This window comes from Bidens hawaiensis, unplaced genomic scaffold (genome assembly GCF_021521415.1).
Source record: "Bidens hawaiensis isolate Kalapana, Puna unplaced genomic scaffold, B.hawaiensis_p1.1 tig00001236_1, whole genome shotgun sequence".
Taxonomy (NCBI): Eukaryota; Viridiplantae; Streptophyta; class Magnoliopsida; order Asterales; family Asteraceae; genus Bidens; species Bidens hawaiensis.
Window position 1 is genome coordinate 734,816 of NW_027491070.1, and position 27,584 is coordinate 762,399.

The 27,584-nt window shown below is 32.1% G+C and overlaps 2 protein-coding genes, 1 long non-coding RNA gene and 1 pseudogene across 4 annotated transcripts; 3 read left to right on the plus strand and 1 right to left on the minus strand.

Moving 5' to 3' along the window:
* Positions 1–2,683: 2,683 nt before the first annotated feature.
* LOC143568433 (3-hydroxyisobutyryl-CoA hydrolase 1-like) lies at positions 2,684–6,114 on the plus strand (annotated as a pseudogene). The gene is made up of 12 exons (XR_013141576.1): positions 2,684–2,906; positions 3,265–3,345; positions 3,429–3,497; positions 3,704–3,931; positions 4,229–4,313; positions 4,430–4,515; positions 4,625–4,758; positions 5,171–5,231; positions 5,291–5,389; positions 5,474–5,575; positions 5,662–5,718; positions 5,825–6,114. The product of XR_013141576.1 is annotated as a 3-hydroxyisobutyryl-CoA hydrolase 1-like (transcript).
* Positions 6,115–18,361: 12,247 nt separating this feature from the next.
* Positions 18,362–19,680, plus strand: LOC143567095 (auxin-responsive protein IAA33-like). Its single transcript, XM_077053604.1, has 2 exons — positions 18,362–18,947; positions 19,494–19,680. Exons 1-2 carry the CDS (start codon positions 18,433–18,435, stop codon positions 19,570–19,572), a joined length of 594 nt encoding a protein of 197 aa, XP_076909719.1. The 5' UTR covers positions 18,362–18,432; the 3' UTR covers positions 19,573–19,680.
* Positions 19,681–21,060: 1,380 nt separating this feature from the next.
* LOC143565930 (histone H4) lies at positions 21,061–21,372 on the plus strand. Its single transcript, XM_077052765.1, has one exon. The coding sequence runs from the start codon at positions 21,061–21,063 to the stop codon at positions 21,370–21,372; it is 312 nt and encodes a 103-aa protein (XP_076908880.1).
* Positions 21,373–25,538: 4,166 nt separating this feature from the next.
* Positions 25,539–27,553, minus strand: LOC143567105 (uncharacterized). Its single transcript, XR_013141346.1, has 3 exons — positions 27,477–27,553; positions 26,735–27,170; positions 25,539–25,939 (listed from the first exon to the last, which is right to left on the minus strand). It is a non-coding gene; the product is annotated as an uncharacterized LOC143567105 (long non-coding RNA).
* Between the last annotated feature and the right edge of the window lie 31 nt (positions 27,554–27,584).

The window sequence follows — 27,584 nt, forward strand, 5'->3', positions numbered from 1 at the left end:
ATACTTAGATTAAAAAAAAAGTAAAATCCCAACCACCATAGTGAGCTAGAACCCTCACAACGCCTCCATTCTCCATGTCGGCTATATTACAACGAGTCCATTCTTGTTCTCCCCTCCGACTAGAAACTATCAGCATCATTGACTAGTTGGAAAAACATGCGACTAATAGATGTGAATCCGGGTTAAATAAGTGCAAAGCAGGACCTGGCCTAGAGGAGGGGTGAGGTGGGTGACCGTACCAGAAGTGAGATTAGAGCCCACAATTTTTTAACTCCTGTGTTAGTCCACATCAAAACTAAAACTAGAACCTACAACCTTTTAGTTAAACATCATACACCTTTCTAGTAACTCGCCCTGGTCCTTGGAATTTTAATTAGTGATTCTCTGGAACGCCGTGATGCGAAGGGACACTTTATGTGATGTTGCACGAAAGTAAGCTCGTGGTCCAAATTTAAACCCATAGTTTGTTCTGTTTAAACCTTTTGTGTCATATGAAAGCCTAAATCAAGGCCTAATATGAAATTTTTGTTTAAATAAAATCAAACCGAACTTTAGTTTAAATGCAAAGAATTTCATTTATTGTTGCTTTTGTACAAGTACTAGTAAATATATATATATATATATATATATATATATATAACTGTACAAAAGTTCCGGTCATTTAATAAGCATATTTGTGACAAACATAATTTCTTCTCTCTCTTATATCTTTTTCATGTGGTACAACAAAAAGGACTCTTTTCCAATACATTCAAATTGCACATGAGATAAATAAATTGAAGAAGATGATAATAAAGATTTTGTAACTCGGATCCTCATGTTCTTGCTTAGTCTCCTATGCCATTACCAGAACCACCCGGTCAATGAGTAATCCTTCATGTCAACATTAGGCCGTGGAAGTACTGATCTTTGCACCGTTGGCGGTGGTGTTAGTTCATCTTGAGGCGGATTTGGTTTCTCCTCCCATTTAAAGGATACTCTTACGTTGATGGTGTTCTTGTAGTATATACTCGATGATTTACCAAATGAAAAATCTCTATAGACAATCTTGTTGATAGACAACTTTTCTCCTTTAAAGTACAGAAAATGGTGTTTCATCAATGTCTAAATTTTGATGTTTTGTACTTTGAGATTTTTTAGTATTTAACAAAAACTTGTTCTGAATGTCAAGGAGTTCATAATAATGCGCTTATTAATTATAAAATAGTTGCAAATGTTGAGAATTTGGTACTATCACTCCAAAATAAGTACCTTCACTTTCATTTTATGTTTGTGGTATTTAGTAAGCATCCTTTAATTTGTGGTGAAGTAATGTATTCTTTTTGTAGAAAAGGTTAAATTATTACAACAATTTTCGATAAATATTCTAAAGACACCATTACGAAGTTAGTCTCTGACGTTTTTTTAAAGTAACAAAATTGGGTACTACAGTCTGAAAATTCCAGGTATGAGTACTACGATTTTTTAATTTTGTAACAATGTTAGGTACTAACTTTAATTTCCATTAAAAGTTAACAGAATTTGCGTTAACTCGCTGTCGTAACTTGTAACACTTGGGCTATCAATGCCCAGGCTTTAACGCTAAGATTTTTAACAACACCCGATTTTTACCGATCGAATAAATATCGTTTTAAATACTTTAAATTTTTTTGGTAGGTTAATTCAACAAATTTATATTTTGGGGTTTATTAAGATACCTTTACTAACATAACCAATATCCAGTGAATACGCGTCGACTCGCTGCTACAACACAATGCTCGGTTTTACCAGACGAATAAATATTATTTTAAATATGGTAATTTTAAAAAATAATACGTTATTGGTCCCTGAAGTTTACCTAAAGTAACAAGATTGGGTATCAAGGTTTAATTTTGTAACAATGCTAGGTACTAGCTTTAACTTTGTTAAATGTTAACATAAAGTGCAAAAAGTTTAGGGCATTATTGTCATTATGCATTCTCACTAAATTATTTGACATATTCGTGTTTAGGAATATTTTAGAATTTCACGTTCTAATTAGCAAGGCAAATGGTGATTTACCTGTGTGTTACACGACGAATTCGGTAGGTAAAACTCAGGCGTTGCAGTTGTGAGTCAACGTGAATTCTGTCTGTATTGACTACGTTCGTTACGGTACCGGAACTAAAACTAAAAAATATATTCATCATATTTACATACTTTAAAAAAATAGTTGTGCTCGTATAGTGTATTATTTTTAAAATTACCATATTAGAAACAATATTTATTCGAACGGTAAAACCGGGCATTGTGTTACATGAGTGAGTTGACGTATAGTCGGTGGGTATTGGTTATGTTTGTAAAGGTACCTTAATAAATCCCAATATATAAATTTGTTGAATTAGCATATAAAAATATTAACACACAAAAAAATTAATATATTTAAAATGATTTTTAATCAATATCGGACGTTGTTAAAATCTAGCGTTAAAGCTTGGGCACTGGTAAACCCAAGCGTTACAACGGCGAGTTGACGCAAATTTCGTCAACTTTTAACGGAAGGTAAAGTTAGTACATAACATTGTACAAAATTAAAACCTTAATATCCATACTATAACTTTTAAACCTTAGTAACCAATGTTGTTACGTTATGAAAACGTCAGGACCAACTTCGTAATTATGTCTATTCTAAATTGCCCTTCTAAATTAAAATTTAGATTATTGTATAAAGGAATGATTATAGAAGTAACTCAATAAGACATGTGTCTTTTTGTAACTGTCCTTCTTGTTCATTTATTTAGGGTATAGATAAAAACTTTTGCATACTGTGCCCACCCGCTGTTACGTCTACACCGAAAATTGAACATATTGCTAGTTCCATTTATTCTAAAGATCTTCAAGCTTTGTAGTTGCAGCTTTGAATCATGGCTCTCATTGATCCCGACCAGGTAATAATTCATTATGACTCTTTTGATCTCTAGAGGTCAGTTCAGTTCGGTTCGTTTTCAGTTTCTTATGTCATCTACTTTGGTTATAAAGGTGTCCAAATAAACCAAGGTAGCCAGATTAGATCACGGCTGTATATGTTCCAGAGGTTATATATTTTGGTACAAATTCTTTGAAAGTACATAGAGCCACTTTTTGAAACCATGAGATATCCTGATCGGATAATACGCCAGGATAACAAGATTATAATATATTTGACGATTATATCATATGATTTATAACAATAATATACGTTATTTGTGTTTCATATGATTTTAGATTTCTTTGAACCAAATTAAGTTATATGATTTATGATTTCAGGTAATTTTTGAAGAAGGGTTGGGAATACGAAAAATGATACTAAACAAACCAAAGAAACTAAACACACTCAATTATGAGATGGTACGGTTAGACAACACAACACAATCCAAAATTGATCTTCATATGCATGAGTTGCTTATTTGTATCGTACCAATGAATTGCAGTTAAGAAAAATGTATGAGAAGTCAAGAGCGTATGAGAATGATCTGACGGTTAAGCTTGTTATATTGAAGGTACATAGTAAAAAAAATGGGAGATTAAGATCGAATAAAACACCACATGCTTGATCCATGTGCTATTCACCAAAAGAAAAATACCTCACTGGTCGTTATATTTCATTTTCCAGCAAAACTGAGATAATAACTTTATATGACTTATGCTACTCGACAATACACGATTGTACAAAGAGTTTACGAAATTAAATCGTTTTGGTCTACAGGCAAACGGGAAGGTATTTTGTTGTGGGGGTGATCTTACGTCTGCTTATACATGTATAAAATTTGGACATTGGAGTTTCGGGGCGAGCTATTACAGAAAAGAATTTTGTTGGCATTACTTACTTGCAATGTATAAGAAGCCATTGGTTGCGGTTCTGGATGGAATCGTTATGGGAGGAGGCGCTGGAATATCGATACAATCGACATTTAAAATCGTTACTGAGAATACGGTAAATATTTCTAATTCTAGGTAACTAGATAAAATATACTAGTTACGATTAAATTTGATTTTTACATAGATAAGTTTATTGTGATTAACTTTTGTAACTATGAGTACGTTACAATTAAATTACTTTATAATTATTCTAGTTAGTATTCTGAATGGTTATACTCGATATATGGTAATAATAGTGATTTATCATTTAGAGCTTTTTTTTTTCTTTTTAGTAATGAAAGTATGCATTATCATTACAATTATTTTGGTACTAATACTTTTGCTTATAACATGTAATTTGACCCTTTCGTAGATTTTTGCAATGCCTGAAGTGTTGATTGGATTATTTCCTGATGTTGGAGCATCTTATTTTCTATCACGGCTTCCCGGATTTTTTGGTAAGTTCAACTTAACGGAGTGTTATGGCTTACAAATACATATACATACATACATACATACATATATATAATCATAAACCAAGTGTAAAGGCAACCAAGTGTATATATGCACGTAGGTGAATACATGGGATTAACTGGTGCTCGATTAAATGGAGCCGAGATGCTTGCATTCGGTCTTGGAACTCATTTTGTCCCGTCCAAGGTACTTGCATCAATTTAGCACATTCTACACAACTTTTTTCACAAGATTCGCGTGTATGGTTAGTACTAATGTGTCATTGATTAACAATAGTACCTTCTTACTTTTGTAGAATTTAAAATCTTTGGAGAATGCCCTTGAAGAGATGGCTGCCACATTGGAATCACCTAGTGTAGCTACAATATCCATGGTTATTAATAAGTTTGCGCAAGAAGTAAAAGTCAAACAAGACAGTACATATTTTAGGTACAAAACACTCTTATACATGATTATAAAAGGATTATAGTGTTATAATTCCTATGTATATAGACACGCAAACCACCATGTGTACTTACAAAATACACATTAGTTGAAGATAAAGTTATCGTAATTAACTTAACCTTATTATAGGTTTGGTAGCGAAGTTAGAAAGCAAAATCATAGGCTTAGTGAATATATAAGCACATTGATATTTAGTAAAGATAAATTGAACTTGTAATTCTTTATGTGCGACCTTTTCTACAACAAAATTTAAAAACACCTCAAATTGTTTTGTGCAAGCATGAAGCATTGTTATCTATTCATTTTGTCATCTTTACTCACGGATCAATTATCCATGAATAACCATATGAGCTTTCATTCTTGTTCTTTTGCCTTTGATTTATTTCTATATGAATAGGCTCGACATGATCAACCAATGCTTCTGTGGTAAATCGTGTGAAGAAATATTATCCTCGTTGGTAAGTTACGCAACTTTGAATATACATCTATGTTGGATATGATATATAATGCTTCATAGGAATGCTTGGCTACACAAGTTCAAGAGAAATGGGTCCATAACGCTATCACATCAATGAAATTCGCAAATCCATTAGGTCTCAAGATTTTCTTAAGAACGGTATATATGCCAGTACTATTTCTTTAAAACAAATTAACAAACAATTCTTGAAATTTCTTAATCGTTGTTCTACTCGTGTGTCAGATTAGAGAAGGTCGATCCAAAACCCTTGAGCAATGTATCGAGACTGAATACATTGCTCTCTCTCATCTTTTAAGGAGAACGATTTGCAATAACTTCTACGAGGTTTCCACATGTTTAATTTGTACAAACTTTTAGCTCGATGATCACAAGCTAGTATCATATATAATCATAGAATGTTGTTTTTGTAGGGATCAAGAGCTATGTTGATTGACAAAGATAAGAAACCTCAGGAAAACTAATAACAAGTGGCCTTAGATCATATTACATAATGTTAAGTCGTTGGTGATACTCCTTTATTTACTAGAATTCACGTGAGCTTTCGTAACATTATATTCATATATATTCTCGTAGTGGGAACCATCTAAACTTGAAGAGGTTACCGAAGAAATGGTGACGAGGTGTTTTTCAAGATCTTTTGACGAGAATGATGATTGGTTGCCTTTACAACTTCCCTTAAACAGAACCAACATTGTTGCATCAAAACTATAAGCTTCACTAAAAAAGGTTCTTTTTCAGTAACCTAAAGCCCTTCAACTTTAAAAAGTTTCATGTTCAGTCCCTCGGTTAATTTGGGTGAAATTGTGTGTGATATACATGTTTGTGCTTTATATTTTAACGTGTCATGCTGGCCAGAACTATAATAAAGTTGTGTGATGTTTAATTGTATAATCTACGTGTTTGAGAAACATGCTTTGTAGCAGAATATATTTCAACTCAAAATGGAGACTGTGTTATTGTCCATTTATGTGTATTTATAAAATAACAAATGCTCATGTTTGGTTACCATTAAATAACCTAAATCGTCCATGTGTTGTGGTAAAAATTCATCCTTTATTCTTAAGTTTGAGAAAATTATATATATATATATATATATATATATATATATATTCTTCTAAAAGTTCACTCAACAAGTCAACAGCCTCAATTTGATCCTTGAGATGGATGTCCATTATAAATATATATATTTTTTTAAACTAAGAAAACATGCATACTATGAAGTTACACAGAAAGTGATAACCGAAAATGCAAAGGCTCAAAGGATAGAAAGAAGCCAAACTTTATGTGATGTTGCATAAAAATAAACTTGTGGGGGCGAATCTAAACCTAAACATGAATGGTGGTTTGTGTGACCATCCATAGTGGATGACATTATTTGAAGTTTTGGAGCCATAATGCATGGAACAACACCCCCCCCCCCCCCCCATTATGGTGGTAAGTGTTATATACATAACACTAGTGTGACACAAGTTTTGAGGGTTTTGTGAGTGAGAGGTAGAGAGAGGGGGGAGGCGTTTTGTGGTATTTTTCCCACTACGCGCATTTTTTTCAAGATGAACAAAAGCTGACTAGGCGCCACATGGCGTAAAATGCCCGGGTGTGCTTAGCTAAAAGTGTTTATGGGATCGATGTTCATGATTATTATTGATCATGACCCGTCTTTATATAGGGAAAATAAACAAAATCATAATATAAATATAACTATCTAATATTAACATCATTTATTGTTGCTCTTATACACGTACAAGTGAATACATAAGGAAGACTGTACAAAAATTTTCCAATTATTTAAACATGTTCATGACATACCATCAATTATTCTCTCTTATATCTTCTCCATGTGGTACAACAAAAAGGAACCCCTTTTCTAAAGCTATCAAATTGCTCATTAGATAAACAAATTGAAGAAGATGCTAAAGATTTTGAATCGTACACTCGGATCCTCATATTCTTGCTTAATCTACTCCTCCATAACCAAAACCTCCCGGCCAACGAGTAATCCCTCGTGTCAACATTAGGCCGTGGAAGTACTAAACTTTGCACTGCTGGTGGCAGTGGTGGTGGTGTCGGTTGTAGAATAACCTCATCTCGAGGTGGATTCATGGGTGTTCCTGGTTTCTTCTCCCATTGAAAGGGCACTCCTACGTTGGTGGTGTTCTTGTAGTATATACGCGATGATTTGCCGAAAGAAGAATCTCTAGAGAGAATCTTGTTGATAGACAACTTTTCTCCTTTAAGTACAGAAATTGGTGTTTCATCAATGTCTATGTTTTGATGTTTTTTACTTCGAGTTTTGATAGTATTTAACGACAAACTTCTTCTGAATATTGAAGACTTCATGATAATGTGATTATTGAATGTAAAATATTAAATATAGTATTGCTTTGAAACTATTTAAAAGGAAGTAATATTATAAAAATTTTGGTTAATAGAGAGGGGACATATTTATATACGTGGAGATGCATGTAGATACAAAACAATGAAGAAACCTTAATCCAAAATATGCTTCTGTTTGTTGTTTGTCTCAACTCTCAAGATGTTCCTTTTATTGTTTTCTTGTCATGTGTCATTTAGACAAGACATATAACCACAAATTTAAATTGTTATTGCCGTTGAGGTAAATATATGTCAAAATCACTATTCGGCCATATTATTAAAATTGGTGATGTTGAAGTAAATTCACATAATTCGGGTTTCGGATAGAAGCTCCACGGACCACAAAAAAAGTTGTGTGCGCATTCATACTCAGGTGTAACTGAAAATTTAACGTTCATTAACCAAAAGGATTAAAAGCGAGACACCTTGTCATTTAAAAGACAGAGTGAAGTAAATTACTAATTTTTTTAAAGGCCCGATCCATAGGCAATGTTTAAAAGTCAAAATTTGTAATTTAGTCAAAACAAAAACTCAAATTGTTTAAAGTTGTAATCTACAAAATGTATATATGCAGTCATTTTAAAAATGTTTATTTACACACATTATAAACAAGAGAATGTATTAGATAACATCAATGCGTTAATTTTGAAAATTTGTAGTTTTTTTTCAATTTATCAAAATATTCATAATGATTTAAAAATGGTGGGCAAAAAGTAAATTCATGGGTTATTTGTTTTAATTTCATAGGCCATTAATAAGTTATGGAGACTGGACTGGGGTAAGGTTTGTGGGCCTGATCGGACAGAGGACCCAAAGTAACCCGGATGAAAAGTAACAATGTTTGTATAATCTAAAGTTATAGAAACTAGATTTAGTGTCATTTTAGTACCTGTGATTTGGCCAACTACGTAACTTTAGTATTTATTCTTTATTTTGTGCAAATGACTACCTCAGTTTCAAAAAACTTGCATTTTTGGTACGTTTTTTCTAACCCCGTTTAATTATTCCGTTAAGCCAGGGATAACTTGATAACTTCGTTATTTTCTTTGTTTTTTTCTTTTCTTTTATACACTTAAATCTTGTATACCCTATATCCGTAAATCATAACATCAAAATCTAAATCCTAAATCCCCAAACCCTTTCTCCATATCATCATAGGGTTTGAATTTTTACGACATTTGGGGATTTAGGATTTGGATTTTGATGTTATGATATCGGGATTTAAGGTTTATAAGATATAAGCGTTTAAAAGAAAAGAAAATAACAAAGTTACCAAATTAACCCTGACTTGACAGAAAAAATAAACGGGGTTAGAAAAAAGTACTAAAAATGCAAGTTTTTTGAAACTGAGGTGGCCATTTGCACAAAATAAAGAATATGTACTAAAGTTGCGTAATTGGCCAAACAACAGGTACTAAAATGACACTTAACTCTAGAAACTAAGAAAAGGCTGTTATTGGTCCATTGTACGGGTTGGTTGGACTTGTTTCAACAAAACGAATATAGTGATTATAGCCTATGTGATAGTAGTGGGTTGGGTCGGGTGTGTGACCGTCTATGTGTAACTCTTTTAATAACCTACATGATTTTGAAGTAATTCCTCTTTTGGCTATTTAAAAAAAATGGTTAAGAAACTATATTTTGGTTAGACTGTTGGGGGACAGGTACTACGTTGGCGGTTAAGTATCCTCGCCTATATGTGTTGGAGATGGGCAAATGAGGTTTTGTTAATCAAAGGTAGATGGTGCATCTTGGAATTGTAAAAGAGAGATTAGAGGGGGAAGAGAAAGTGAACAATTTGATAATTTGATGGTTGAGTTAGAACTTGTAAGTCTAACACATACTCCAGATAGATGGGATTGAAGTTTTGGGGATATGACGGACTTCACGCTTAAAGATGTTAAAAGGGTTATTGATGACTTTACCCTTCCGTCATGGGTTCCAAAGACAATAAGGTTCAAATTTCTTCCTAAAAAGTTAATATTTGCGCTTAGAGGTGTTTCTTAGGGGGTGTTTGGGTCTCCTAATTTTTACCTCCTTATAACTTATTAACTTTTATAAGTTAAAATAGTGTTTGAGTAATATGACTTATTAAATCTTTTAAGGAAGAAAAAAATAAGTTTTTCATAAGTTAGGATGGAATAACTTATGAAAAACTCCTTATATAAGATATATGGAGGTGCAAATATGGAATCCCAAACATCCCCTTAATAGACTTCCTACGAGAGTCAATTTAGTGAGTAAGAATATACATACCGAACTGCTTATGTCTTGTTTGTAATGATTGTGAGGAGTCTATTGACCATGTTTTTGGTATGTGCTCGGTGGCTAATCAGATCTGGGGTGTTATTGCTTCTTGGCTTGGCCTTTCGTTGTCCTCCTCTTTAGTTCCGGTTGAGCTGATACCTTGGTGGGACACATTGAGAGTTCAAACTCATAAGAAAGATATGATCGGGGATGATTATTTTTGTCGCTTGGTGGATTATTTGGAGATTCAAAAATGGCTTGGTATTTGAGAAGACTCAGCATAACAAAGAAAAACACTATTTGATGATTTTTTTCTGTTCGTGTGGTATAACAGTAGAAATCATAAATGCAATATTTCTAGGATCGAATAAGTTAAGAACTCTCTATTGTATTTTGACTGTTCTTTTTTTTTTCTAGCTACTTGCTATCTCTGTTTTTTATTTATAAAATATCATCTTTAAAAAAAAATCAATTCGCCTTCTAGTCTAGTGACATGGTGGTTAAGGTTGAGACTTGGTATCTTTAAAATCTCATGTTCGAAATCTGATTAAATGGGGCTTTCCCACAGTAATGAGTTAGTGAAGTTGGGTCAGTTAGACCTAGAGAATCAAATCATAATGAACGGTTAACATCTGTCTCAGGATAGCTCACTCGGATATTAAGGGTGACTTAAATCAGCACTGTTAATTTTTTTTTTAAATGTCAAATGATTAAAGAATAATATATTGTAAATTATAGATAGTTAATTCAAAAGGTACTTTGAATCAAGTCCATCAACTCATATACAAAAAAAAAAATAAAAAATAAAATAAAAATTACTTTGAAATAATGAACACCAAAAAGAGTGGTGTAAAACTGTATATATATAACATGACAACGAGTTTCAAGGAAAGGCAAAGACGCGATGCGGTCGGCGAACGGTGCTCTTCTTGGTCGTCTCAAATTTCCAACTACAAAATGTTCTTTAATATCAATCGAGATTCGTAAATTATTATAATCTTTAAAGCAAAATGATGATTTTTGTTTACATTTTTCTTATTACTTATTATGAATTATAAAAACAAATCCTAGTTTTCATTTCACAATGAATATTATAAATGTAGAAAATTGTAATTTAGTCCTCTCTTTGAAACTACAACAACCAACACCACTAATCAGTTATTATGTGCATCAAACTAATAATTGAACGTTGAGATTTCATAGGGTTTTAACTCGAGGATTGATGATTTGTAGATTTTTAATGGCTTACTGTGAAATTAAAATGTTAAAAAATAATGATTTATATATTTGAAGTCATGATTTACGATATTAATGTTATATATTTAATATATTATGTTGTATTATTATAAATACAAGAAGGTGAAATAAGATAAGCAAAAAAAAAAAAGAATGTTGATTTATAGAATTATGACACGTGACATGGTTAGTTACTTATTTATCAGCTATATACCAATATTATTATATATAATGTGTGATTTCTAACCTATTTTGTAATAATGCGTACAATTTAAAGTAATTGTAACAATATACACATTATTTTCTTTAGACAGTATTACAGAGATTGTCCTTTATGTTTACACCAGAATTCAATGGTTATCCTTTATCTTTAAAATTAACATAACTTGTACTTCATGTATTCAAATGTTACACCGTTTGTCCTTTGACCCTAATCCGGTTATTTTTTTTCGTTAAGTCTGGTCATGTGCCTCGCACATGAGGGCAATTTGGTCAATTTACCCATCTAATTAAAAATATTTGATAAATAAACAAAAAAGTAATTAAAAATCTTAAATGTTTATAAATCTCTCTCTCCCTCCCTCTCTCTCTCTTCCACCACCAACCCACCTCACACCACCACCAACGTGAAATAATTCACCGAACGTTGAACCGTTGAACCCGTAACTTTGCATTCCATTCTTAAACTCTCACACCCTCAAGTTAACATAACCTTTCATCTTCCCTGACGAGATCGTTGCCACACTCCATCACCTCTGATTACCGACCCCCTCCTCGCAACCACTCCTCTGTCACCACCACCGATTCCACCAACGAATGTATATATGATGAAGATGAGAATGAAGGCTACACACAAATTCACTTTTAAAACCCTAGATATTACAATCAGTTACACTTTTTAACAAAAAAAAATCAATCAAATCCATAATTAATTTGGGGATGTAACGAGCGACCTCACCGGTAAACTTGCCGGAGCAGATGAAGATGAAGAAGAGGAAACATGAACACTGTTAAGATTAGGTTTATAGTCTTTACAATTATTTCGTTTTTCCGGCGACATTTGTTGCAGATCTTACCGCGTTAACAAAACAGGCCTGTTCATGTTTCCAACTACACATGACTACATGAGTATCGAGTATTGTTACCGGAGAAGTGGTTTGGATCTTGTTAATGGAGTTGAGTTTCAGAATTTTTCTTGTTCTTTTAGGCGATGTGGTTAAGGTGGATGATGGTGACAATAATGGTTGTTCTTGGTGTTCTTGCTTTTGATTTATCAACTGATGAAATCTAACAATACTATTAAAACATTACATATTGTCCACATGTCATTCAACTAGCCTCTCCACATCAATTGTCCATATGTCATTCAACTAGCCTATCCACATCATAGCCAAGTCATATCTTTCCTTTCCTATCTTATATATTATTAAATCATAAATGATGTTGATGATGGGAATCGAACCCTGGCACAATCCAAAGATGGAAACTTAACAAATGCAACAATGTCCAACCAACAAAGGACTACTGATGTTCAATTATTTGAAATACAAATCCTATATATTGAAAAAACCATTGTAAATGGAAGGTTTTTGTAATTATGACAATGACTGAATTTCTCAACACATGATCAATAATCATTTGAAATTTAAACTGTTAATCGACATTAGTTATTATATATATATATATATATATATATATATATATATATATATATATATATATATATATATTAATTATGACGTCATCCGGATTAATGTCCGGTCCAACCTCTCGGGTCGGTTCCGGGTCGATGTCTGGTTCGGGTTTGAAAACATTGATTTAAACCTTAAGATTTTCCACCCTAATCATTTTAATCTCTCTCTCTCTCTGCTTACTAACTCCACCATCTTCTATATTCCGGTAAGGTTATATATTATACTCTAATGGCCAACAATGTTATATGATTTTCCGGCAAGGTTATATCTTTTTCCGGTAAGGTTTTCCGATATGGTTTTATATTTATTTTAATTGTTATATGATTTTGTAATAATCTCTTTAGGTTGTATATCAAAATCCAAGATTGAATTGATATTTTGAAGTTATTACGGTTTTCCGGTAGAGTTTACGGTAAGATTTTTGTTTTTCGTTTTTGTTTGTATTTATATTGATTATTATATGATTTCTTATAATCTCTTTAGGTTCTATATCAAAATCAAAGATACAATGGAGATTTTCTCTATTTCTTTTTTTCGTAACGCGATTCAGATATTCTGGTTATCAATTAGAACATTAATTTTACATTTGTTTACATAATTCAAATCTTCCATAATTGGTAATTTGTTTATTATGTGATATTAATATTTAATTTTCTCATTTCAGGATCTTTACCCAACTTGATATAGCTAATTTCGTGGGTTGAAGATTTGTTGATAAGATATCTTATTTTTTTTGTTTAATATTGATGTATATTTTTATTATTATTAATGGATTGTGAAAAATGACAATGTTTTGTTGTCCAACTCATAGTATAGGTAGATACGCATGTTTATTTAAACTTTTGTGATTGTTTATAACATATGAATCCATTTTGTTTATAACATATTAATTGTATTAGAGTTATACTTTTAATTCCAAATGATGCAGTTATCATTTAATTAATATTTGAATAATTTTTAATTACGCATAAATATCAAGATTAATGTATACAATTTAAAAAGAATTATATAATGAAATTGATTTTAAATAAAACAATGATGTTAACTCTTCCTTAATTTAAGCTCAAAATAAAATAACATTGATCTTAAAATTAATTAGCATTTATACCCATTTTTATTTAAACGAAAGTTAACAGAAATAACCTTATAATATTTAATGACTATATAAGCAACATATTAGCCATACATTCTTCGAATTGTTCAAATCATCTATCTTCACAATTTCTCTACAATTAATTTAACTTTTGTATGATATATATATTTTTTTGTTTCCCAACTTATTAATTTATTTCCAACTTATCAACGATGAAATTCGAAAGTTTAACCATTCTTATATATTAATATATAAGTAATAACAATAATATTAAAACCATGAATTTTAAATGTTCCAACTTATGATAATTTAAAGAAAACAATATTTGATGGTGATACATGTGCATAAAATTATTTTTCACAAGACATTGTAATGAAGGCTTTGTTGCAAATTGTTATGGCTAATATATTACTAAATGTTAATGTTACTTTTATTACCTAAATATTAAATATACGGTAATGGTTAAACTTTGGAATTTTAAGTTAAATCAAATTAAAGTCTTGATTGTGTTTATAAACTTATTTTTGTTAAATGTTTGAATCATTTATAATTAGAATAATTTGTTTCCAAAATGTCCACATTTAAGTTATTCATTCACGTTTGTATTTATATTGTGTATATATTATTTTGTTGTATTTTGTTTAAGCAATTTTACTATGTTTTAATCTGTGGTCAAAATTTTGAAATTCAAATAAGAACAAATTAAATTCTTGATTGTTTTTACAAACTATTTTTGTTAAGCAATCAATAAATTAGTTTAAAACGGATTTGACATTTCCATAATAACAAATTATATTTCAAAACTTTTTAGAGTTAAATACATATTTTTTAATAGGCCAGCTCGGATTTGATTTTCCTTTTAACACGCACACGTGCACACACACACACACATATACTTATTTAGCAATCGATTTTATGATAAAAACACGAAAATACTATTATTACCCCCTTTATTTACTAATATGTTTTGTAATTTTTCAGGTTTCGGACTTCTTGTATGTTGAAGTATTCCTTATAGATTGTAATTTTTGGATGCTGATTTAATTAGATGCTTAATTTTTAATTAATATGTGTTTTTTCTTATGTTATAATTTATAAAAATGTTTTAACTTTTTATTTATCTTTGTTAGTGTTTGTGTGTTTTTGTATTTGAATTTACATAACACTTTAATGTCTCATAATTTATGTTGAATTATTCTTTTTTATATAAATATGAAATTTGTATTTTACTAAATTTATAATATATACATTAACCTAAAATATTTTCGAGTTTAAGGTTAAACATCCATTATAATACAAATTAATGGTTACTTAATGTTATTTGAAGTTAAAAATCCATCATTAAAAATATTCCAATATCAAAATACTATCAAGATTTTTTTAAATTCCATTAAAATACCAATTAATGGTTACACGATTCTAATTGAATTTGAATTCAATATTATATTATAATAATATGTATGTCAAAATGGATGCTTAAAATAAAACTCGCATTAAAAGTTTTTAAATTTCAAAATACTTTCTAGGTTAATGTTTTTTGAATAATTCAATATTATATTAAAATATTTTAATTATGTCAAAAATGTTACTTAAAATTAAACTCTTGAATCCTTAATTTATGCATAGTTATGAGAATAATAGTAGTAAAATGATAATATGATGACTATCTTTATATAATTCTTATCATAAAATTAATTCATTCATTTCAAGGATGTACATAGAGATTTATGATTTGTTTATAAGTTTGTGAATTGAATTTGTACATTTATTTCTCTTATTAACAATGCATTGAATTGATTTTGTAGTGATTTTAGTTTTCTTCTTTGTAAGTATAAAAAATTACAACACATTTCTTTCTATTTCGATGATTGTTTAATAAACAAGACTTTATCACTTCATATATCATGATGTAGTTTTTATTGATATATCTTTTTAGCTTCATGGATTAAGTTAAAAAGATGTTTTAAGTTGGCATTTTACGTTATTTGTTGTTGTATGTTATTTTATTTTAATAAAAACAACAATTTAATATCTTATAATAATTGTAAAATTATTTGTACTTATAAATATTACACTATCAATTTATTATTATTATTATTATTATATTATTATTATTATTATTATTATCATCATCATTGTCGCTATATATATATTTATATACAATTTTCACGCGTATGATACATGTTACTAACCATTGAAAGATATTGAAATTTTACATCATTGTTTGAGTCTTCGTCTCCAATTCTTCCAATGCTATAAAAATACAATTTTTAATATGTGACAACATTTTGTTCTAAAAGTTATTTTTAAAAACATAAAATGTATAATGATATCGGTATGAATGTTTTGTTTTAAAATAAATCAAACACCAATGTTTAGTTTGCAAATTATAGTTTATAATTAATAGTGTATAAAAATATCAAAATCTTATTATAAAAGTCATAAAAAAATCATTATATAATATAACTCAATTTACGTATTACATGATATATATATATATATATATATATTTACTTTTATTATAACTTCCATCCATGTGTAACACGGGTTTTCATTATTAAACATGTTATTATTTTAATGATATATTTAATTTGGATAATATTGTCTTTTTAAATTTTCAAGTGGTGAAACAAAATGAGTTTTTTTTTTGTTAGAATATTTAAAGAAGTTGATGGTGGTTTAATATGAAAGAACATGTTTAGATCTTTTTGTTGATGTTTTTTTTGTGGTTCGGTGTACACTAACTTATTGTAACTTTAAACTTTTAATATCTAGACATTGTAAATGATTAACGTTTTGATCCGAAAGTTGAAGAAGTTTGTGTGTTTGAATTTGTTATATAAATTTATTATGTTTAGTGACATGTTATTCCACTCGCGTGTTACGCGGGTATATACCCTAGTTGAAAAATGGAAGGATGTCATGAAAGTCTGCAAGTTTTAAGTGTTGGTGGTCCCATTGAGTTGTTTATTGTGTATTTAATTATTAAAGTTTTTTAATTAAATCGATAAATTGACCAAATTGCCCTCATGTGCGAGGCACATGATCATACTTAACGAAAAAACTTACCGGGTTAGGGTTAAAGGACAAACGGTGTAACATTTGAATACATAAAGTACAAGTTATGTTAATTTTAAAGATAAAGGACAACCACTGAAATTTGATGTAAACATAAAGGACAATCTTTGTAATTCTGTCTTTTCTTTATCCATAAAAAAGTTATAAATTCTTTTATTCATTTATAACATTGACTTATAAAATATCTGTTAATTGAAATAATGTAATATTTAAATCATATTAAAAACCGCTTTATACATGATATCGTTATTTTCTTCCAACTTAAAAAACCCACAAGTAAAGGCTTTCTCTTTTGTTTGAACATCGAATAGGTGCAAGTAGTTGTGCTAAACTCGAGCGACTATATATATATTTTTTTTGAGTTTGTATTTTTTTTCCCTTTCAAGTATTATAAGCCTTTTGACAGTATTCTTAGTCTATGAAAATCAGTCTTAGAATGTGGTAACTTGCAATCCCAAATCAGATCATTCAATTAATGATTACTTTAGAAAAATCACATCCCAATGAGCATATGGTATTAGTTATACAATTAAAACAATATATGTATGGAAAAAGGAACAAAGGGCACACTTAATCTTTTTGCATTCACAAGCAAACATACCTCTCCTCTCTAGGCTCACCTACTACTTCTTAGGTCGACCTCTTACTATTTTTTATTTCTTTTTGTGAAGATAGTATATTAAATGACAGCTAAAAAATTAATTCCATCTTTTGTACATGTGAGGTCATTTGTATAGTCACATCATTAAATTAAATGTTTTAATGCCAACATGTTTTTAGCTTAATTGCATTCGAGCTAAAGTAAAGATTTAGGCTAAGAGCCGTTAGTCTCAAGTTCGAATTCAATCATAACCGGATTTTATCGTTGTGGGTATTCAGGGGCAAGTTTTTTTCCTAGAACTAGATAAAGTGGGGTTAGGCTACATAATGTCGTCTACGATTGTAAGAGTATAGGATAACCTTTTGTCATTGGGTACCCCCTAACAAATGCATGCGGACGTACTACATTTCGTGGCAGGTTTTAGTGTATCACAATTTTGCGTAACAATTTGATCAGATTTCTACTAGTGTTTGATAATAACCAATGGTGTTACGTAATTCTTATGGTAGTAATAAAAAGTAGACTTGTATTTAACTTATCATACCCAATTAAATTAGTAGATAAATATGTGAGTTTTATTTATTATTTAATCACGAATTCGAGTACACCTTTAATTGTGTCTAATTAATAACTGGATCAAACTTGTGATTATGTTTTAATCAGTTATAGAGTTATATTTTCCTGCTTATAAGATTGATAGTAATTCAATTTAAATTCATCGTTTTCGTCTTGACGAGTTATATCTGTTCATTCTTAACCTAATTTTACATCTTTATATTTATTTTCTTAATTGTATGGTAGCAAAATAAATCTTGAACTTGTAATCACGATACATCGGTACAAGTGAGATACAAACATGTACGTAAACTCTACTCATCTCCACCTTTATTTCACACACTGTATTTATACTCCATCAACATACTCTTCTTCATATCTAGAGAAAATAATAACAATAATAATAATAATACTAATGACTAGTAATAATGATCAACAAGGGTCTCTAAACATGATGAAACGACGGTGGTTACATGACCACCAAAGAAGACTCATGTCACAACCCTACATTCGTTCAAAAAACAACACTACCACCGCTTCTCCGGTTCACAAGTTCTTAAAAGAGGAAGATGATTTGCTTGCTGGAGTAATTCCTGCGGTGACGGTTGTGGTGGAGGGTCGTTCGATCTGCCATCGAATTAGTCTACATAAACATGATGGTTACAATAGTCTAGCTAAGGCTCTCCGCCATATGTTGGTGGATTATGAGGATGAGCAAGTTGGAGGACTTGATTTGTCGAATGCGGTGCCCGGTCATATTGTTGCTTATGAAGATATGGAAAATGATCTTCTTCTTGCTGGTGATCTTAACTGGAAGTAAGTTTATGCATGTTTGTATAGAAAGGTTAATGTTATAGATACAGCACACTATCTGATTTAACACCATTTGACGCCCGTCCACAAAACATTCAAATGGCCCTTTGGACTAAAAGAAACAAAACTTTTAAAATTATTGGTTAGAACGACGGTTTGCATAATATCTAGACGGCTGTTCTGATAATAAGAAAGCCAGGGGGTGTTATTTATCATAACGACTATTTGACCAATATCCAGAAGATTTTTATGACCACAGACAGTCAAACTTTGAATATTTTTTTGTCAAAACAGCTGTTTAAAATGGTGTGAGATTAGATGTTAGAGATGTCTCTGTATATGGCCCCATTTAAAATGTTACATGCATTGAGTTGGTTTTTTGTTTATGATTCATCATATCACAATCAACATTTTAAGATCCATGAATAAAACTATTGAAAAAAAAGGACACATTTTTGTTGAAGATATATATTAGTTTTTGATTGAAAAAAAAGTTGATAGTGCACTTTTTTTGTGAAAAGTTTGATGAATGTAAAGATAATCTTTTAGGGATTTTACAAGGGTTGCAAGGAGAATTCGGATAATTCCGGTTAAGGGGAATTCAAGTAAAGGAAAAGGATGCAGGTAGATCAGTAAACAGTGAAGCCGGAAAAAGTGTTTATTCATATGTAACATGAACTTGAAACATATGTAGTTGTGTTTGCTTTTCCTTGTCATTGTTTTCCTCTCTAATTAAGGCTGCATTCTACTATGTGGTAAAAATTTAATATTTTTTTAGAACAACTAACACACACTATTTAATTCTACTTCTAAATCTACACCAATATATATTATAAGACCATAAACTCTCATTCAATAGGCTGCCCCAAATCCATAATAGGTTTGATAAGCCCAGCAAGTAATGTACCGGGAGCAATGTAAAACATGATATGAATACGAGAAAATGATTTGCCTTCGATTGTTCAATTAAGCTATATATAAGTTGATTACAATGTAAAACTTGATATGAATACAAGTAAATTGATTTGCGTTCGATTGCTCAATTAAGCTATATGTAAGTCAATCACTCTGTTGGAATGTTAGTTGATTTGCGGACTTCTCTCAAAACATAGCCATGACCGTGAATCGTAGAAAGGGTTACAAATAGGAACATAAAAGTGTAAGTGAACTATCACACTGAGACGCTACTTGAGATCAACTTACAACAAGCTCATATTAGATAGGATTTAAACGAGCTCTAAGTACATTCAAGTTCCTTTAATACACTATAACTCTTATAATTTATTTCATATATGCTTATGTCTACAAACATGTAATGTAACACGTGACCAAGTCCATAACCTAAATTGGGTTGGACAACTCTTTATATAGGAAGATAGATCAAATGTCATAAATTTGAGAATAAATACAATGATACGCAATTTGTTTTAGAGGTTAAGTAATATATGAGTGCAAACGAGCCGAACTGCTCGAACTCGAATTCATAAAAGCTTGAAACGAGCAAAACTCTTTTGAGCTTGAGCCGAGCCCAAACCTCAAATAAAGCTCATTTAGTTTTCGAGACTGAGTTTGAGCCATGCATGAGAAGCTCGTGAATGTATGATCGTCGAGCCTTATGCATTTTTAAGTTTCACTTATTTTGGACTTCTATGTAATAAGATAAACACTTCACAACTAAGCTTTGGCTCGTTTAAGGTACTAAACGAATTTGAGCTAAACTTAGGCTCGTTTAAGGTTTTCCTCAAAATAATAAAATATGTATATAAATTAATTAATAAATAATATATAACGCATTCCTGAACTAAATCCGAGCTTAAAAAATAATTCGTGAATCAAGCTCGAATTTTAGAAAAAAGTAATTAAAATGAGCCGAGCTGGACTGCTGGAGGACATCATTTGTAAACCCATTTATTCTCGTATTTCACAAAGCTTGATCCACGACTCCAAAATTAAGCCAATCAAAACTATCCATCATAATCCTACGGTCATCCACCTCTCCCACCTCCTCAAATCAACGGCCACAAACCCACCTCCCAAAACACAATCTCCCATCCACAATATATAAACACACACCTCACAAAACATTAACCACAAACACAAACAAAAAAACAAAAACATGTCAGGAAGAGGCAAAGGAGGCAAGGGTTTAGGAAAAGGAGGAGCCAAGCGACACCGAAAAGTCCTCCGTGACAACATCCAAGGCATCACTAAACCCGCAATACGTCGTCTCGCTAGACGAGGTGGTGTGAAGCGTATCAGTGGTCTAATATACGAGGAGACTCGTGGGGTGTTGAAGATCTTTCTTGAGAATGTTATTCGTGATGCGGTTACCTATACAGAACATGCTAGAAGGAAAACTGTGACGGCTATGGATGTTGTTTATGCTTTGAAGCGACAAGGACGTACTTTGTATGGGTTTGGTGGTTGAACGTGTTATGTCTTTGTTTATGTGTCGGCTATGTAATTGATGATATCCTAATGTGATATTAGTTATAATCGTTTGTTGAATGATGAGAATTAGTTTTTTGGTTATTTTGGGATATATTTTGTTTAATTAGTTTGAGCTTAGATTTGAACCTTTTGGAAAAGTTGTCTATGCGTATCTACGAGAGGTGTACAAACTGATTTGCACAGTTTATACATTAACTTAATTTATATTTGATTCTAATCTAAACCTTAGGCTTTGATAGCTTAAATTTTAGGGGTAATTTATTTTATGCTTTGAAACAAGATAAACTGAATTAGTAAGTTTAATTGAACAAATTTGAATTCTGTGTGAATGTGGAGGTATAAGACTATGCTCATCAAAAATCTCACAATCTTAATCTCACATTATAAAATTTATTTCTCTCTCCTTAATCTACATAATTTAATTCACCCCAATCTTTTACACACATTCACAACCTATCCTAACTTAAAAAAAATATTTTTTAACGAAGTCCGTTTTAAATAAAATTTATGTCGGAAGGTTCATAATTTTTTTTAAGAAATATCGTGTATTTAATTATTTTTTTTAGTTTGAATATTAAAAGTTAATTGAATAATTAAGTTATTGGGGGTTAGTTTGGATTGCAATCTGGGTTTGATCTACCAACCCAGATTGACAATCTAGATTGCTTTATTTTTTTTTTATTTTGGGTCCACCAATCTCATTATGAAATTGCCAATGTAAGCAGTCTAAATTAAAGATAAATTTGTTTATCTATTAGTATGTTCATTGCTCAACTTGCAAAAAAATTAAGTATAGCTTCAATATGCAAACATTGAGACGCCAATCCACTACATGTAGTCAAATAGTTGTGTCCATAGATGGTGGCAATGTGAAATTACAAAGTAAATTTACTAGAAACATATAATGATTAGGTTAAAATAGTATGTACTTGAAGTATCAATTGGGTGACAGAAAGTCACAAATCATGGTAAACATGTTAAGCAAACATAGTATGTACTATGTAGCATTAGATACGGTTATTTGCAAACCGGTATGGTTAAAAAGGACACGTACCTTAATCATAAAGCTTTATTTAGTACATATGTATCTAGGTTCTGTAAGTTGTTGCTGATTGTATTACATATAACAATTGCAATCTATGTCTTACATTGCAAATATTTATCTTGTTCATATCTAATTCAAACTCTTAACAGTTATCTATAGAATGAAAACTTATTGCAGAAAATAGTTCTTATCCCAAAGATGATACATAGAGTTAAATATGAGCCAAATCGAAATTAATTAACAGAAGCAAAATAAAATTAGGTTAAGGGATCGGTTTCAGTTCTCATGTACCGATTAGGCGACACAAAAGTCTCAACGTATGTACCTTGTACAAGGATATCCTTATACATGCTACTCGAGGATACGTCTTTTAGACTCTTCTCCAAATCTACCTTGCAAAAGTAACCTTCATCTCTAGAATGCATGATCAAATTTCCATTTCTACAAAGGTAACCTTCATCTCTTGAGTGCATTACCCAAATTCCATTCCTCTTTATGTATACCGGCAACTCCGTCTGAAACTTAGGTGTAAATGACTCCAATTTGTTGTAAGTCACCACTTTCATCCATCCTTTACATCCATCTCCATCTTCATCTTCATCCATCTTCCACAACTCCATCTCTGTCAAACGAAATTTCTTGATAAAGGCCACGAAGAAGTGAATGTGTCCTCTTACAACTGAGAGACCGCAAAGGTATGTCCGTATATTGTTTTCAAAAGACGGAACTGTTGTCTTTGAGAACTTTTCCGTCTTTGTGTCAAACCTTATAATTTCGTATTGGAATGACGACGCGGTCAACGGCTTGAATTCTCTCAAAAAGTAAAGCTTTTCACTCAACCAAATACTATTACTCCAATGCTCATGAAGGCACCATCCTTTGTAGTAACTTGAAATACAAGGTTTTCTCCACGAGTCAGATTTCAACGAGTATATATAAGCACGAGTGTTTACTCGTAATAGCTTCTAGTCATCATCAGAAGAGCTATAATACAAACCGAATGCTATCCCATGGATCAAGTAGTATTCAATGTTATCTTTACCTAATTGAAGAAACACTAACCGGACCCCGGGCAGATTACTGGTAACCTGGGGGTTGGATAGCTGTTTCCCACGAGGGGTTAGACCCTTGGAAGATGGTTCTTCTGATAACCTGCAAAACAGACACCGTGAGCTCGTCACTGAGAAGGGGGGGGGTTCCTCCTTGTGACCACCCTCCGGCGTGAGAATCAGACTAGATTGCTCTTTAAATATAAAAGTATATTAAGAGATTGCTGGAGCAGATATCAGGTATATTATGATGATATAAGATAATGTAATGTGTTCAGATGATCATACCATTTGGGGTATTTATAGCCGAAGGTAGGTTTCCAAGGAGGTATGGCCAGCTGCAACAGTGTTCCTGTTCATCAACAGTAGCCTACGCACATGCCTTGCTGGTAGTTGGTGGGTAGGCAGCGGCTGATAGTGACCAGGCCTGCTGTATACTATTCCCTTTCCACCAACTGCCGGCTACGCACGTGGTATGACAGTAGTTGGTGAGTAGGCAGCGGCTAATAGTGATACAGTACAGGAGCATGCTGCTCGCCATACTGTATCAGTGAGCTGTCGTATCTCTGATCAGATCTTTCGCCCATACCTCGTCAGGTACAGTAAAAGATCCTTCAATATACAGACTGGCTTATTTGGGCGGGAGTATTCCCCCTCCCGCCTCTGTGCGGGATTGCTCCCGGCTTTGCTCATTCCTTCAGGTGACACTGTGATCGAGAGCTAAGTGCCTTGTGCGTGTAGCCATGCTGCGCGGGTGGCCTTCCCTAATGGCTTGTATCCGAGGCTGCGGGGACAGGCGGAGTCCTTCACCATTGGGAGGCTTTTCCTGCGGGACCAGCTTGCGTACTGCGCGTAAGGACGTCACGTCTCTGAGCATGGTTGGTCCTGCGGATCCAGTTGGTCTCTGCGCAGACGTCCCTGTTTAAGGTGAGTCTTGCGGGTCCAACTGGGCTCTGCTGGGACCTACCTCTTCACTAATGTTCTATACTCTCCTGTCAAGGGATTCCATAACACTAGGTCTGAATATTTTTGAATTTCGGATGATTGCTTGATCCTTATGCCAATGCATACCAATCCATGGAAAGAAGTAAGAATGTCCATCGTTGTATAAACATCGATTTCAATAGGCAAAGTGGGACAAGCGGTTAGACCATCTTCAAGTGATTCGCAGTCGATGGTGAAGAACTTGCATGGTGCTAAGGTAGATGACAGAAGAAGCTTGTTTGGGTTGTGGTGATCATCTTTGTTAATGTGGTTAAAGTGCAAGTTTTTAAACATTGGTGTGGTTAAGAAAGCATACCATTGCTTGGAAACACACTTGAAACGGAGTATGGATTTGCCGGGAAGCCTTGGGAGTATTTGGTCTAATGTAATTTCCGGTGGAAGATCCGGCAACGGCCGCGGCAGGATGGTAGCACGGTGGAGCTCTGCCGCCATGGATGTATGTATTGTATGATATTATCAATTTAGGGTTCGTCATGCACCCTATATGGCTATATATCAATGGACCCTATTCACATGTAATATTAATTACATATTGAACCTTAGACTAAATATATTTATACAATGACTCAAAGTTTACTTTACACTAATTAAATAGTTGACTCTAAACTTTGTGTCAAACTTAACCTTTTGCCTTATTAAAGAAAACTGGTGAGAGTGCCCGCGCGTTGCGGCAGGGAGGCAACGGGTATCAGTTGGTAGCGTTTTGATTGGTTTTGGTGCCAACATTAATTGCGTGTTACGACGGGACTTTTGCCTGCAAACGTTGAATGTCTAACGTGTTGTTGTAAAGAGACATGAACGAATACAGTTGAAGCTAAACCAATTATTTGAATATATAAACTCAAAACTTGAAGTGAAACATTATGACAAAAGTAAACAAGTTCAAAATAAGAAAAGCTAAAAAAATTATTCATATAGCTTGAGTATGATATATAACATTATTGGTGTATTTGTTATTGAATTAGCTTTTGTCGATAAAAGTTTAGTTATCAATTTTTACAACTTAAAAATTTATTTATTAATAGTTAAGTGGATATTTATTGTGCTGACTTTAGGAGATTAAAAAGACTATTCAATATTAAATGAGCAAAGTAAACTTATTGGCCATGATTATAACTGGTGGATCTGAGCTTCAAAAAATGGACTTGGCATGTTACTTGTTGGAATGTGAAGTACATAGAAAAGTCATTTTATTACCATCAAAATACCCATGCATAATACCATTATCAAACACATACTTAAAACTTATGATGGTAAGTGATTCAAGTGGAAAGATATAAATGCATATAAACGAAACGTCATAAATGGTTTTTACATCTTCCATTGGTAAACATAAAGCTTCTTCCACAATTCACAATAAGCCGAACTACCTGCAAAATCCATTCCAAACTCCACACAATAGGTTTCACATCTTCCATTGGTAATATAAAGCTTCTTCCAAGCTCCTACATGCTAATTAGATATGAATTTAGGTCACTTAAGAAAGAAAGCCTAACCAAAGAGAAATCAGTTGATGTGTGTTTGAAGTGACCACCTACATGAGATCCACCTCTTTTAGCATGGGCCTAATAACAACATTTTGCCCCAAACTTAATAAAAATCCCATTGAACAAAGTTACACAACTTTGAATGTTTAATCACGTCTAACCCCCTGACTTTTGGTCAAACTTGAGAAAGTCAAAACTGATTGAAAATTCAACCAACCACCCGATTCATATTGTTCACAAAATTTTTACCCGAACTCATACTGTGTTAAACGATTCGTGCTCGGGTCCAACCCAACCCCAAAACTCATGTCAGATACATGAGCCAAACATGTTTCGCATCTACACGGGTTGACCGAACACGACCCTATTGACCCGGAAGTTTCTTTTTCACATATTAATACTTCAAATTCGGTATTTTTCAAGGATTTAATTGCTGCCAAATGAGTTGACTCACCACATTTTCTTTTGTCCAAAAATGTAAATTTTGGTGCATCTTTTTGTCGTCAAAAGTGGATTATGTTATGAACTTAATTGTTGTGAAAATAGAGTTTTTTGCTTCTTTCAAAAGAGCGGTTATACTATGTTGGCTTTTGTAAAAAAGGCAGTAATTCATTACAAAGTGGATATTTTCATAAATAAGAATTTGTGGATATTTTTCAAAAAGAGCAGGTATTTCCATTTTTAACTTTTCACAATTACGTAACTAATAATAATAACAACAACAAAGCGAATAAATTATGAAACATAATTTACCTTCTCCACATATACTTCATTGAGCTCGAGGCCAGTTCCTTCATCAGGTAGTGGTTCAAACGCAACAATTTGAAGAACTTCCATCAAATGTCATTCAATGCCCAGTTTCATTGTGGTTAAAACACTCGGTCATGAACCGCCAGCTCCTTGTAGCTTTAATTGTACAATATTTCTATCAATTAATTTCATGTAATGCATCGCTGCCATCGTCTGCAATGAGATAAAGTCTAACATCATGCAGAGCTTTATATCTGTATTGCTGTATACTGGAGATCGAATAGGCATTTTGGTAATAAGTTAATAACATAGTCACACATGTTTTCAATTTTCAAAACTATTTATACTTGGTAGTATGCGTTAGGTAAATATTGTTGTTTTAGATTTTTACCTGCTTCGATATCTCAAGAGCTACAAGTTCGGCAGTGCCAGTACCAGCCTAAAATAATAAAGTAGAGACAAAAAATAAAAACAAATAACCGATATAAGGGTAATGATAATTAATTTGTGGGATTTTTACTGGGTACGATTGATTGATATATACCTCACCCTCCAAGGAAAAGAAATAGATAGTCAGCTAATGAACCACCAACTAAATTTAGTGCATAATGTAGTCTGCAGATATTAGCCCTACAAGTACCATTGTTGTCCCCTAAAATAAAATAAAATAAAATAAAAAGTTTATAAATTGTAGATAGTAAAAGTATGTTACAATTTTTTCGAATGTTAGTATTTCATGATGTACCTGTATGTCATCATTGAAAACAAGATTTGTGGAATTATACTTTGCAAGAAGATCAAATGCATCGTGGTTGGCAAAATCCTCAAACTGCACAATGGAAATTATATAATA